The 14,705-nt window shown below is 40.6% G+C and overlaps 1 protein-coding gene across 1 annotated transcript in view; it reads right to left on the bottom strand.

Annotated features, from left to right (window-relative positions):
* The window catches only part of LOC125451991 (uncharacterized), a 112,922-nt gene that overhangs the window by 52,680 nt on the left and 45,537 nt on the right, over nt 1–14,705 (bottom strand). Inside the window, exons 7-9 of the mRNA XM_048529837.2 lie at nt 12,963–13,082; nt 11,324–11,428; nt 8,690–8,760 (exon numbers count right to left, since the gene is read on the bottom strand). Coding sequence (XP_048385794.2) covers nt 8,690–8,760; nt 11,324–11,428; nt 12,963–13,082 — 296 coding nt within the window. The remainder of the gene's footprint in view (nt 1–8,689; nt 8,761–11,323; nt 11,429–12,962; nt 13,083–14,705) is intronic.

Here is a 14,705-nt window from a genome sequence, read left to right as displayed (position 1 = left end):
GCCTTTATCTCATTCCAGAAGCTCTTTGATATATCGAGGAATTGTGCCACTTGGTTCCAGTATAAAACCCTTCTTTGATACATCCCCTTCTTACTGCAACTTTTCTAAAAGAAAATTTTCAACATAATATGAACATCTTGCAAAAACACAGACTGTTCTAAGTGTAATTGACCATGACAATTACTCTTTACCTTCGTTTCAGCTAAAGAAACTTACCAAACTAATACCTAGAATGAACAGATTAGCCTTTCCACAGAAGGTTATCAGGCTAGGCCTGTACCATTTGGGGTTTAGAAGAGGTGATTTAATTGAAACAGAAAAGCTCCTAACAGGACATAACCAGGTAGATGCTGAAAGCATGTTTTCTCTCGTGGGAGAATCCATAACTAGAGCACATAGTTTATAAACTAAGAGGGCGCTGATTTAAAATGTAGATACGGAAGCTTTTCTTTTCACTCAAGAAGGTTGAGTGTCTTTTGGAATTCCCTTTTTCAAGGGCAGTGAATACAGAATCTTTAAATATTTTTTAAGACAGAGACAGATAGGGTCATGATTACCAAGAGGATGAAAGATTACAAGAAATACACAGGAATGTACAGTTGAGGTTAAAAGCCATTCAGCCATGACCTTATTAAAAGAACAGGCTTGAAGCATTAATTATGTACACTTGGTCCTTGTTCATATGGGCATATAACCCTCTACTGTAGTTCCTGATGTGGCACAATAGTAATGAGTAGCTTGAACTTCAATGCTTCAATAAAATATCCACAGTATCTGTTTAATTATTAAAATCCCAGTCTGCTTGTTCTGAACAAGCCCCAAGTGTTTAACTGATAATAAACTACCCCCGAAGTGTCATGTCCATTTCGCCTCTGACAAGGTAACAGTAACTACATGTCAGAGGTGCATTTTAATTAATGGTAAATGACTTTTGGGACATCCTTGGATTAAAAAGGCAATATATAAATGCAAGCTCTTTCTTTCCAAAGTGGCAGCCAACATGGACAAAGCAAGATCCGGCAAACAGCAAATGAGGCAAAAGGTCTGGAAATCTCTTTTTTTAAACTGGGTTTGTTTCAAGATAAATACTGATTAGGACACCAGTAGATATTCTCCAGCTCTTCTTCGAATGGTATAATGGAATATCTTCTATCCACCTCAAAAAACAGATTGATCTTCCAATTAATATGTCATCTGAAAGATGGCACCTCTGCAAGTGCGGCACTCCCTTAATAATGCACTGAGCTAAGATAAAGTCCTAGAGTGGTAGCCAAACTCTTGACGTTTAGCGGAGAGGGCTACCACTATGCCAAGGCTCAGATTTTAGGTTATACTTTGTCTGTTTTACTGCAGATTTAGGATGATTAAAAAAAAGTAAAATGGACCCTTAGAGGCTAGCTTATCAAACAGAAAAGACTACACTTGAATTATGATCTGAACAAAAAAAAAAATCGACAGATTATTTCAAAAGCAGCCAGGAGAATTATCCATCCGACGTAAATAGCATTAACAGGATGTGGTTAACTTCCATGAACTGCTCCCACCAAAGTCCATCTGAAACCAGCTACAAATGTTCACTATAGTGGTAGTAGAAGCTACAGGAATGCATTACAGAGGAAATGCCACATTAAGGCAACAATACTGCTGTCAGAAGCTTTGTGTAAATTTGCTGGTAAGTTAATCTCTTTCGTACTGAGCAAGCACAGGAATTTTGCTATCAGTGATCGTAGGAACTGCCAATGCTAGAGAATCTGGGATAACAAGGTGTGGAGCTGGATGAACACAGCAGGGCAAGCAGCATCACAGGAGCAGAAAGGCTGATGATTTGGGTCTGGAACCTTCTTCAGAAATAGGGGAAGGGAAGGGGATTCTGAAATAAATAAAGACAGAAGGGAGGCGGATGGAAGATGGATAAAGGAGCAGATAGGTGGAGAGGAGACAGACCGGTCAAAGAGGTGGGGATGGAGCCAGTAAAGGTGAGTGTAGATGGGGAGTTAGGATGGAGGTTGGTCAGTTCAGGGAAGATGGACAGGTCAAGGAGGCAGGATGAGGCTGGTAGGTAGGTGGTGGGGGTGGGGCCTGAGATGGGAGGAGTGGATAGGTGAAAGAAAGGACAGACAGGTTAGGGAGGTGGTGCGAGCTGGGCTGGTTTTGGAATGTGGTCGGGGGAGGCCGTCTGCTTCTTCCTGTCCCATAGGCCCGACCAGTACCCCCTTCACAGACACCCTTGTCCGCTGAGCTGAACTTGTCCTCACCCTTAACAACTTCTCCTTCCATTCCTCCCACTTCCTACAGACAAAGGGGGTGGCATGGGTACCCGCATGGGGCCAAGCTATGCCTGCCTCTTTGTAGGATACGTGGAACAATCTCTCTTCCAAAGGTACACTGGCCCTAAACCCCACCTCTTCCTTCAATATATCGATGACTGTATTAGCGCCGCCTCGTGCTCCCAAGAGGAGCATGAACTGCTCATCCACTTTACTAACACCTTCAAACCCAACCTTAAGTTCACCTGGGCCATCTCTGATACCTCTCTCTCTGTCCTGGACATCTGTTTCCATCTCTGGCAACCACCTAGAAATCGATATCCATTTCAAGCCCACCGACTCCCACAGCTACCTCGAATACACTTCCTCCCACCAACCTTCCTGCAAAAATGCCATCCCCTATTCCCAATTCCTTTGTCTCCACCATATCTGCTCCTGAGATGAGGCATTCCACTCCCAGACATCCCAGGTGTCCTTGTTTTTCAAGGACAGCAACATCCCCTCCACAGCGGTCAAAAACACCCTCGACTGCGTATCTCGCATTTCCTACAACTCATCCTTCACACCCCCTGCCCGCAATAATAACCAAAACAGAATTCCTCTCGTACTCACGTGCCACCCCTTCAATCTCCAGCTCCAGTGCATCATCCTCCGACTCTTCTGCAATCTAGAATCCAACCCCACCACCAATGACATTTTTCCATCCCCACCCTTATCTGCTTTCCAGAGGGACTTCTCTCTCCATGCCTCCCTTGTACGCTCCGAACTCCCCACCAGCCCCACCACACCTGGCACTCTTCCCTACAACCGCAGGAAGTGCTACACCTGCCCCTACACCTCCCCCCTCACACCCATCCCAGGTCCCAAGAAAACCTTCCACATCAAACAGGTGTTCACCTGAACATATGCTAATACGGTATACTGTATCCACTGTTCCCAATGTGGCCTCCTCTACATTGGGGAAACCAAGCAGAGACTTGGAGAACGCTTTGTAGAACGCATATGCTCAGTTTGCGACAAACGACTGCACCTCCCAGTTGCAAACCACTTTAACTCCCTCCACCACTCCTTGGACGACATATCCATCCTGGGCCTCTTCCAGTGCCACAATGATTCCACCCGAAGGTTGCATGAACAACATCTCATTTCGCTTGGGAACCCTGCAGCCCTACAGTATCAACATGGACTTCACAAGTTTCAAAATCTCCCCACCCCTGACCGCATTCCAAAACCAGCCCAGCTCCTCCCTGCCTCCCTACACTGTTTGTCCTTTCTCCCACCTATCCACTCCTCCCACCTCAACCCCCACCCCTACTTCCTACCTACCAGCCTCACCCCACCTCCTTGACCTGTTCATCTTCCCTTGACCAACCTATCCCCTCCCTAACTCCCCACCTACGTTCAACTTTACTGGCTCCATCCCCGCCTCCTTGACCTGTCCGTCTCCTCTCCACCTATCTGCTCCTTTAGCCATCTTCCATCCACCTCCCCCTCTCTCTATTTATTTCAGATCCCCTTCCCCTCCACCATTCCTGAAGAAGGGTCCAGACTTGAAACATCAAACTTTCCTGCTCCTCTGACGCTGCTCGGCCTGCTGTGTTCATCCAGCTCTGCACCTTGTTATCTCAGGAATTTTGCTGATGCTTTTCCTTAATTCTATTCATAGGACTCTTAGAATATAGCTTTAGAAAAACTCCCTGGCAGGGTTAGTCTTTATAGCAAGTAGGACTATGGAGATATTTATTTAGTTTTTTTCTGACCTGTAGTACCTCAAAAGACGTTGCTTCCTGCCAAAAGCGGAGCAATTCTGAAAATACATTAACAGCTGGCTAAAGATCTACAGCCTACTTCTACCATGGGAACAATAATCAAGGTCATTGCTGCTTTGAATTTCTTTTTCATCCTATCAGGCATGATGTGCGATCTTTGTCACATGACAGCTTTTTAAACATTTCATCAAAAAGTCATAAATACAACATCAAAGTTTTCATAATCCATATTCTTCCTACTGAAGGCAAGATCAAATAGAAAGCTTTCCAGTTCTATTAACATGAATTGTTCTCAAAGGTTGAAAGAACAATTGACAGAACATGTTAAAGTGACATGCCATAACCCTTCATATCTTTTAGTAGGAAAGGTGTCCCTCACATTTATGCCCACAATGGTGTGCAAGATCAATTCATCAATGCTAGGTATCCAAAAAAATGGAATGGTGCTTTTATTGTGCAACATTCTAACAAAACAGTCATCATAGCCAAGAACCACATCTTCTATGAGGGGTGGTGATATAGTGTGTCTCCAGCTTCTTATGTCTCAAGGAACAAACTATAGAAATTGTTGATGCCTACATTAATCTGATGGAACCCTGCTAAACAGTCCAGTGAAAATCCCAAGAAGCATTGTGGTTTACAGGGCTCTCGGCAGTTCCAAAAATTAAGAATGTTTGCTGCTTCTAGAAGCTGGAAATGATGCTGTTAAAGAGAAGTTGGAGAGTTCTTCTTCCTCACAACACGAGAAAGGTTCTCTGTAGGAAAGGCTGTAGGGTAATACTGAAAAATAGGGGCACACAACAAACAGCCTAATCCTTTCAATAAAGATGGAATCATCAATTTAAGTTGCTCGAACCTGGTTTATTCACCCTTCCACAACACCCCATCACACTCTAGCAAAAGCATTCTCAAAAATATCTCCTACTGTTGATACATTTTAGCAAGCTCCTTCTTCAGGCAGAAGGATATACCTCCTCCGCCATCACGCAAACCCCCATATAAGCAAAGAAATGATGTCAGGATTCTGTTCAACAAGCAAGTGTTTGTGGGTTTGACACAATGATTTGAGAATGCACTTGAGTGAAAACATGAAAGTACAATGACTACACTTCATAAGTACAACTGTAAACGCTCTGGGATCTACCATTGTCATGAGAGGAGCTATATGCATGTGCCAATATGCTTCAATTAAAAGAGAGTGCAATACCTTCCTCTCGACTCATTTTTTCTGGGTCTTTTGTTTAAAGCAGCTAACAATATGGAGTTCTTCTTTTCTAATCTAGAAATAAAAGCATTCCTTTTAGTTTATCTTTTTCAGATGGTGTGAGAAGTGTATTTTCCAATCCTCTAGATCCTCATCCCTTCATCAACAAAGTAAATAATTCACTTTTGCCTAATATTTTAAAATACAAAATTTAGAGATAAAATGATAGATTTCACTCTTAAGGCACATGGAAGTAAAGGATTACCTTAGGTCACTGTGAAAAATCAAGTGATTGTAAGTGCATATGAATAACATCTTGTATGATTTTACATCCATTTGAATGGATGGGCTGAATATAACAGAGACACTGTTGCTAACAAGTAATCTTATCCATCCAGTCTTCATCTATGTACTGAAAGCTGAACCTGGAAAATTCCCCCGTTAATAAAAATAAAGTCTACTCCATTGTTTCTGACGTGGCAGTATATTCCTTTTGTCCTCCCGTCCCCAACTGTCAGCCATAGTGAATCAATGAAAATTGGGTTTAGTTATTAACACACAAGTCCTTCTGCTCAATTACCCCTTCTCAGACTTGGTTCATTTTCAGAACAGATGTCTGTACACATTAGGATCAAAATGAGTCAACCACATTGCTGACCTAAAGTCAGGCCAGGTAAGCATGACAGATTTCCCTTCCTAAAAGTGAACCCAGTGGGGTTTTTAAAATAACTGGTGACAGCTTCATTCTCACAATTATTGAGATTAGATTTCAATTCCAGGTTTATTAATTGAATTCAAATGCTATCAGTTTCACTTGCCTGGATCTCTCAGTCCAGTGAAACTTGCTCTCATATCTTCAATTGAATATTATTACAGTTAACATCAGCTGTTTGGGATTATCTTTGTTTATTTTTGTGAATACGTTTGATCTCATTCATGTGTGTCTCACATTCAATTGGATAATGGCTGATCCGAAATTCCTCATGTCCACTTTTTCTGGAACCTTTGAGTCCCCTATTGATCAAGAATCAATGTCAGCCTTAAAGATACACAGGGACTCTGCCCCAAAGCCCACTGTGACAATGAGTTCCAAAGACTCAATACCCTCAGAGAGAAGAAATTCTGCTTCATCGGTCTTAAATGGGCACCCCTTAATTCTGATACTATGCGCTCTGGTCTTAGACTCTCCCATGAGAAGAAATATTCTCTCAGCATTTACCCTGTCAAGCCACTTAAGAATGCTGTATGTTTCAATGAGATGACCACTCATTCTTCTAAACTACAGTGAGTAGAGTTCCGAACCTAGTTAACCTTTCCTTATAATACAATCCCCACATACAAGGGATTATCCTAATGAACCTTCTCTGAAATACCTCCAATAAATCAATATTTTTCCTTAAATAAGGAGATCAAAACTGCTCACAGTACTTCAGATGTGGTCTAACCGGCACCTTGTACAATTGCAGTAAAGCTTCCCTACTCTTAGATTCCAACCCTCTTGAAATAAAGATTAATATGCCTTTAGCTTTCCTGATTACCTGCTGCAGCTGGGTGCGAGCTTTCTGGATTTTAAGCACAAGTATCTCAGAGACCTTTTGCATTGCAGTTTTCTGCAGTTTCTCTCCATTTAAATAATGGTCTGGTCTTCTGTTACCCCTTCCAAAATGAACAACTTCACATTTTTCCACATTACAGTCCACGTCACTTTTTGCCCACTTACTTAACCAAATATCTCTCTGTGGGACTATTTGTTGGATGAGAGGGGCAGGGGTCATAACAATCTATCACAGGGAAAATGTTAGAAACTGTTAGTAAAAACATCATGATAAAGCACTTGGAGAAGTTTAAGTTAAGCAGGCAGAGCTAACATGATTTTGTCAAAAGGAAATCATGTTCAACTAAATTATTGGAGTTCTATGAAGAAGTAACTTGTGCTATAGATAAATAGGAACCAGTTGATGTATTTACATTTCCAGAAAGCATTTGATAAAGCTGCCACATCAAAGCTTGTTGTGGAAAATTAAAAGATCATGGTGTAGGGGTTAACATATTCGCATGGATTGAAGTCTGGCTACTAAATTAACCGATGCCACAAAGATAGATATAAAAGTGAGTTTAGAAGCCTTATGAGCCTGCAAAGGGATACAGATATGTTAAGTGAGGGGGAAAAGATCTGATAAATGGGATATAGTGTGGAAAAGTTTTGAATTATCCACATTGGCAGAAAGAATGAAAAAGAAGCATATTATCTAATTGGTCTGAGATGCAGAGAGATCTGTGTGTTCTAATTCTAGCATCACAGACAGTATGTAGGTACAGCAAGTGATCAAGAAAGCTAATAGATTGTTACAGTTTATTGCGAGGGGAACTGCATACAAGAGCAAGGAGTTTATGTTTCAGTTACACAGGACATTGGTGAGACTGCACTTGGCATACTGTATACAATATTGGTCACCATTCCTACAGAATGGCATAATTTGTTAGAAGCAGTTCAGAAAAGGTTTTCTAGACTAATACTGGAATGAGCGATAGCTTTATGAAGAAAGGCTAAACAGGCAAAACCTATATCCTTTGGAGTTTAGAAGAGTCAGAGGTGATTTACTTAAAACATAAAAGATCCTCAGAGGATTTGTTGAAAGCATGTTTCCTCTTGTGGGGGAAATCGAGAACAAAGAGTGACAATTTAAAAGTAGGGTCTGTCTATTTAACACAGGGATGAGGAAATATTTTTTTCTCTGAGAAGGTTGGGAGTATTTGCAATTCCCTTCCTCAAAAGGCAGTGGTTACAACATTTTTCAATATTTTTGAGATAGAGGAAAAATATAATGATTACCAAGTGGGTGAAAAATTATTGGAGGTATGCAGGCACAAGGAGTTGATTTTAAAATCAAATCAGCCATGACCTTTTTGAGTGGCAAAGCAGGTTTGAAGGGCTGAGTGGCCTACTCTCCTTCCTTGTTCATATAAGAGGACACGGATGGGGAAATGTGTGGCTGGTGAGAGGTGAGTTCTAGAGGGAGTTCTGTTTATTATTGCTGCTGACACAAAGTCTCACAGCAACAAGCCAGACTTTTTAAAAAGCCCACTTTCACAGAGAGCCATTCTGTGATCACCTGACCATTTTCCGGGGTCAGCTGTCCCGATTTCAGCCGGCACCTTACCCCCAGAAATAGGGTGGATGAGAGAGGCTGGCAACTTTCCCAATTCCTGCTATGCACTTCGAGCATGAAGGTCCAGTCCATGCCCTCTAAATTTAGGCAATAAAGATGTGAAAAATTCATGAAACTGCAAATAACACTTGCAAAAGTATTAAAGATTTTAATGATTAAATTTTATCTCAATAAAAACGAGCACATGATCCACCTGTATCATTTCTATGATTGTCATGATCTAAGCAGATTTCTGATTGCTACTGCTATTGCATGCAGATTTGCTACAATATGCTTTACCTCAAAATATGCAAATTATTCATCTGAAGTCTTTGGTCAGCAAATTGGATTATTTTGTTGAAGCCATTAACCTGTTGAAAATCAACAACAATGAAGTCAGCTGATTTAATAATGTACTCAAAGCCCACATGGTGGAAAACTATTACTACCATTGCAATCATTCAGTGATTAAAATAATCTATTCAGTCCTGAACAATCCAATGGTCATCTTGAGATCAATGTGCTCATGAGTAGATGGTTTTGGACTTAATTATTGTCTTCCTGTAACTCCTCCATCTAACAAAAGACAATATAATTATAATTAATTACTAAAACAAATAGTTCATCGGCCCCAGAGACAAAGGACAAATTGGAGGTCCAAAGATGTGTAGGCTAGGTGGATTGGCCATTCTAAATTGCCCGTAGTGTACAGGGGTGAGTGGGTTTTAGGGGGATGGGTCTGGGTGGGATGCTTCAAGGGGCGGTGTGGATTTGTTGGGCCGAAGGGCCTGTTTCCACACTGTAGGGAATCTAATCAAGTTATGACATCACCATTACTTCACCATTATAGGGGGGCAATGGCAATTTGAGGGGGTGGATGGGGGAGAACGAGTGGGTGCCTCCAGATCGCAAGGAATGTTTAATAGTGTCATTAATAGAAGAGGTCATGGTTGCTGGGCTGTCAAAGGGAGGCAACTCCTCCACCGGATGGCCTATGGTGGTAGCTGCATATTGATAAGTGCCACACAAACGGTGATTCCCTTGTGGGCAACAACGCTTCCCATTTCTCAGCCATTTCATAAGTCAGCTGCCAGGAGGTCACCGTCAATACCTCCAAACCCTGGTTGTGTTCCAGCTTCAACTGGTGTGAAAATGGGTGAATGCGTGGGTTGGAGTTTATTTACAAGCTGGTGGCTATCATCACTCACACCACCAATCGTCCAAGAATGAGGATGGTCCTGGACCGAGACCATAGCAGGAAAGCAGAACTTTAGCCAATGGCCAAAAAGCTAAGGCACTTCATCTGAAAAATTCATGCCCCTTTCTTCCATATCCTGTCCCTACAAGTACGTGCATGTTGCAGTGCACCATATGAAGGAACTGGAGACATGCTACTAAACACTTAATGAGACTGAAACGAGAATTAACTATTTCGAGGGCCAACACTCCTCTTGCCATTCAAAAGTTCTGAGGTTTTTTGACATGGGCTGCGCAGGCTGGCCAGCATTTATTACTTGTCCCTATTTGCACTTGAAAAAACAGCAGTGAGCTGCATTCTTCAACTGCTGCAGTCTATGTGCTAGAGGTTGAATTACAACATGCTTAGGGAGGGAATTTGATGCAGTGCTAGTTAAGGAACGGGAATATAGGTTTAAGTCAGGTGATTTGGAGGGGAATCTGAAGAGGGTGGTGTTCCCATGTATCTGCTGCTCTTGTCCTTCTAGATGCAAGCGGTCATGGTTTTGGAAGGTGCTTTGACAAGGATATTTGACAATTTTCTGCAGCGCATCCTGTAGATAGTACTCACTGCTGCTACTAACCAATAGTAGTGGAGGGATTTGGATGCGTGGAAGTGGTGTCAATCAAGCAGGCTCTTTTGTCCTGGTTAGTGTCAAACATCTAGTTGTTGGAGCTGCAGGCGAGTGGGGAGAGTTCCTGATTTATGCCTTACAGATGACGGACAGGCTTTGGGGAGTCAGAAGGGCAGTTGTTTGCCACAGTATTCCCAGCCTCTGACCTGCTCTGTACCACTGTGTTTAAATGACAAGCGGTGAGTCCAGTTGAGTTTCTGGTCAATGGTAACCCCCAGGATGTTGATAATGGGGGGAATCAGTAATGAAATCACCACTGAATGTCAATGGGTAGTGGTTAAATTGTCTCTTATTGCTTGGCATTTGTACGGTATGAATTTACGTGCCAGCCCAAGCCTGGATATTGTCCAGACCTTGTTTCTTCAGTATCGGAGGACTCATGAATGGTATTTAACATTGTGCAATGGTCAGCGAACATCCCTACTTCCGACCTTGTGACGGAGGTACTGGTTTTCCTAATTTGTAATTTGGTCAAAAGCAGGTTCCAAAATTATCTTTATTGGGAAATTAAACGCAGGAAGGATGTCAGCAACTAGGAAATGCAGAGACACTAACTCCTTCTTCAGTTGTTGTTGTAAATCAATTGCATGAACATAGCAATGGTATAAACATGTATTAAGTTAGGTCCACAATATCAATTTAGAACTTTGATGAATGCAATCTACTGTTTGGATTGGCTCATTGGGCCCGATATGGAAAATACTCCGCAAGAAATTCAACATAAGCATGCATATACAATTTCTCCCACCTTGTTTTTTTTTAAATAGGTAATTCATTAAGTATTTAATGTATACCTTTTCTAAAAACAATATAAAGCTACTTAGCAAATTTTAAAGGACCAGCCCTTAAAGAGATACTGTGACACAATTCAAAGCTTAACATATAAAATAAAAATGTCATTTTGAGAAAAGACAAAGGAATCGAGCACTTGTGGCACCCACTGGCCATGGGAGAGGACCTATCATGTGGACTGAATAACTTTTTAGAAATATTCATAGAGTCGCACACGAACTCACTCACAAAACCTAAGTTTGGTTAACAAATGCATCTAAACATTTAATACCTTGCATGTGAGTTCTTTAACACATTTGTGAAGTTTTACATTTTCTGCTGCAAGCATCTTACATTCTTCGTTCTTCTTCACAATACGTTTCTGCACTGTTTCATTCTAAAACGTAATTGCAATTAAATAAGTGAACTGTAAATGATCATTAGGATCCTCATAATGCCTCACACAAACTTTCCAGGCAGAAGTAATTCAGTGATAAACACACAACAGAAGCAACACAAACAACACTTTCTTCTGGAAAAATAAACAGGAACTAGAGAAACTAGAAATATGAAACAAAACAGAAGTTTAAATGTTAAAAGGTTAAAATGTTAAGTAGAATATATATATATCATGGATTAGTGGGACAGGAGATGAACAAAGAATAGGGAAGTACTTAACAGACAATGATATGGAAAATTATAAGAATGAAAATAAAGAAATACTTTCAAAAAGGGCAGTCAAAATACATTTTAAGAAATTATAGATTATACATCGTGCTTACGCATTGCTGACAAAGAACCATGTCCACAGGAAGTACAGATTGGAAAATTACGCATGTACAGGCTCGTTTTTTCATGCATAAAATTAATTGGTGTAAAATTAATTAATTTACGCCTCTACTAAGAGTGTCAAGGAAGGAAATTTACTCTTACATTTTTATTTCTCTAATACATCACTAACCTTGCTATTTTTGTGAGAGGATGTAGAATTGCCTAAAGATTCTCTCACTTTTGGGTCAATTGCTGCACATTCCTGAAACAGTACAAATCTTTATCAAATGTTTCTCCCTTTTTAATGTGTGGTGCTTGTCAGTAGCTCAGAGCCATTTTCCCCTTAACTAATCAACAACTATACAATACATAGTAACAAATGGGAAATTATTGTAAATACTTAAACACACTCACAATCAATTCTTATCATTGGTATTTTAATGTAGCTGATAGTCTGTTTGTTTATTTTTAAAAAGGATAACAATCTTCATTAAAATACCAGAGAAAGCATTTCATATGCATGGGTTAAGTCTTTGCAAAATAAGTGATATTGCTCCAGCCAAAACTAGACAGACTTCACCATACACTTTTGATGTTTTGTGGTTGACTGTACCATTATGGCATCTGCATTGTACTAGGTCAAATAGGGAAGTGAACAATTAATCACCAAAACCCAATAGATATAGAGATAAAAATTGACGCTCAGTTAAGTTCTTACAAATACATTCTCCGTCGAAAGGAATAGGATTTGCTTTTTTAAGGTTGTTTATCTTGGTAGCAAAGTGCCTCAGTGGTTAGTGCTGCTACCTCACTGCACCTTGAAGCCAGGTTTGATTCCATCCTCGGGCAACTATCTGTGTGGACTTTGGACATTCTGTGTCTACGTGGGTTTCCTCCCAAGATATACAAGTCAGGTGGATTGCCCATGCTAAATTGTCCATAGTGTCCAGGGATGTGCAGGCTGCGTGGATTAGCCACAGGAAGTGCGGGGTTGCAGGGCTAGTGTTGGGGTGTGGATGTGGGTGGGGTGCTGTTCAGAGGGATGGTGTGGACTCGATGGGCCAAATGGCCTCCTTCCACGCTATAAAGGATTCTATGATCAGTTTATCAAGCCTCATATACTAAAACAGTCTGCACTAACATGCCAAATATCAATTCACCTCTTGTTTTGAATGTTTCCTTTTATTTCTCGCTGCAGGTATTTTTTCTTTCAAATCTGTGATTCCTTTACCATCAATGTCCTCTTCTGGCGGCATATCATTAGAACAACTGTTGGGATCCTAGAACAGAATTACATTTTACACATTAACACACCTTTACCTGACAGTGCGGATATACTACCCTGGGAGATATTTTAGTTTTTAATTCATTTTGTTAAAATGCTGCTGTATATATCTTGTATACTTCCTTTCAAGCCTGCTTCTCTTATTCCAACAGCCTTTCCCTCATTGCAAGGGACAAATTTTGGGTCGTTACTGAGTTAGTTGTGCCTCAGAACAGGGTTATAACAGGACCAAATTATATGGGATTAGAGGCATTATTGTCTTATAGGAGACCTTTTTATCCAGCCATTGAAACTTTCCGATAGATTGATTCTGACTGCTGCAGCTTCTGCTAAAGAAGCACAAGTTTCAAGAATAATGTAAATTAAAGTCAACTGACAGCAGTCAAGGAGTCTAATGTCACTTATCACTGTGACATTTCTTTTACAACTTGTTTTTGCCACGGCCATGTATGAGCAATAAGAATTTAGGAAGCAGGTATTTGATTGCAATTTAACATGGGTGCTTAGCTCCTTTTAGCTGGAAGCACTCATCTTTCTTGCGATTGTTGAAAGTTTAAACCAGTAATAGCTACCAATGTTTAACCTCCCCTAGTGCTACTACTTTTCACTCCCAATGTGAACACTCATTCACTTTCTCTATTGATGTTTACGTCCTTCTTTCCTTTTAAAGGTATAGGTTCATCAGAATCAGTCTCATGACTCTATTTTATGCCATAGATCAGGTAGCTATATAAAAAAGGAAGATATTTCAACCCAACGGTTCACTTTATTCTAATAAGGCTCAAACAGGAAAATGGGTCAGACCCAACTATCCACTAAACTCCAATGTACTTCAGTTTTAAATCATGGCACTATAGATAGATGTTTCACAGAATAGTCGAGACTACTGCTCAGGAACACACGAGTAGGAGCAGAAATGACTGCATTCTAGATCCAGACGTACACCATCAGAAGATCGTTCACGGTAATTTAGGGTATCCAAGTCAAAATATTCTGGTAACAACATCTCTCAAGTGTTAAATGCTTAATAAGTCCACCCCATTCAAGTTACGGTCTTAGATGAGACCACTAAATTCATGATACAATCCCTAACAAGAGTGATACATTCATGTTATAATTTGATTAAGAGCAACAGCATTTTGGTTTAACATTTTGGAGCAGGAGGTTTTGTTGAACCTGTATTAAATACATGTTGGACCTCAGCTGGAGTACTGTGCAGAGTTGTTGGTACCACTCTGTAGGAAGTATGTGAACACATTGGACAGTATGTAGAAAAGATTTCAAGATTGTTTCCAGGGAAACTTCAACTATAAGGGAAGATTAGAGAAGTTGAGACTGTGTTCTGCGAAGAAGAAAAGGCTAAGAGCAAGTTTGATTGTAGTTTTTAAAATAATGTGCAATCTGGACAGAAAGCAATTGCTCCCACTTGCAAGAGGATGAAGAAAGAGAGCACAGATGTAATGTGACTTACAGCATGAGAAAAAACATTGTCAACAAAGCAACTAGTTAAATCTGACATGCACTGCCTAGAAGTGCAGTTGAGGTAGATTCAATCATAGCATTCAAGGGGGTTTTAGCTAATTATTAAGCTAAAAATAATGTACTGAGTTATGGAGAT

This window comes from Stegostoma tigrinum, chromosome 5 (genome assembly GCF_030684315.1).
Source record: "Stegostoma tigrinum isolate sSteTig4 chromosome 5, sSteTig4.hap1, whole genome shotgun sequence".
In the NCBI taxonomy this organism is placed as follows: Eukaryota; Metazoa; Chordata; class Chondrichthyes; order Orectolobiformes; family Stegostomatidae; genus Stegostoma; species Stegostoma tigrinum.
This window is presented reverse-complemented; position numbering and strand designations above follow the sequence as displayed.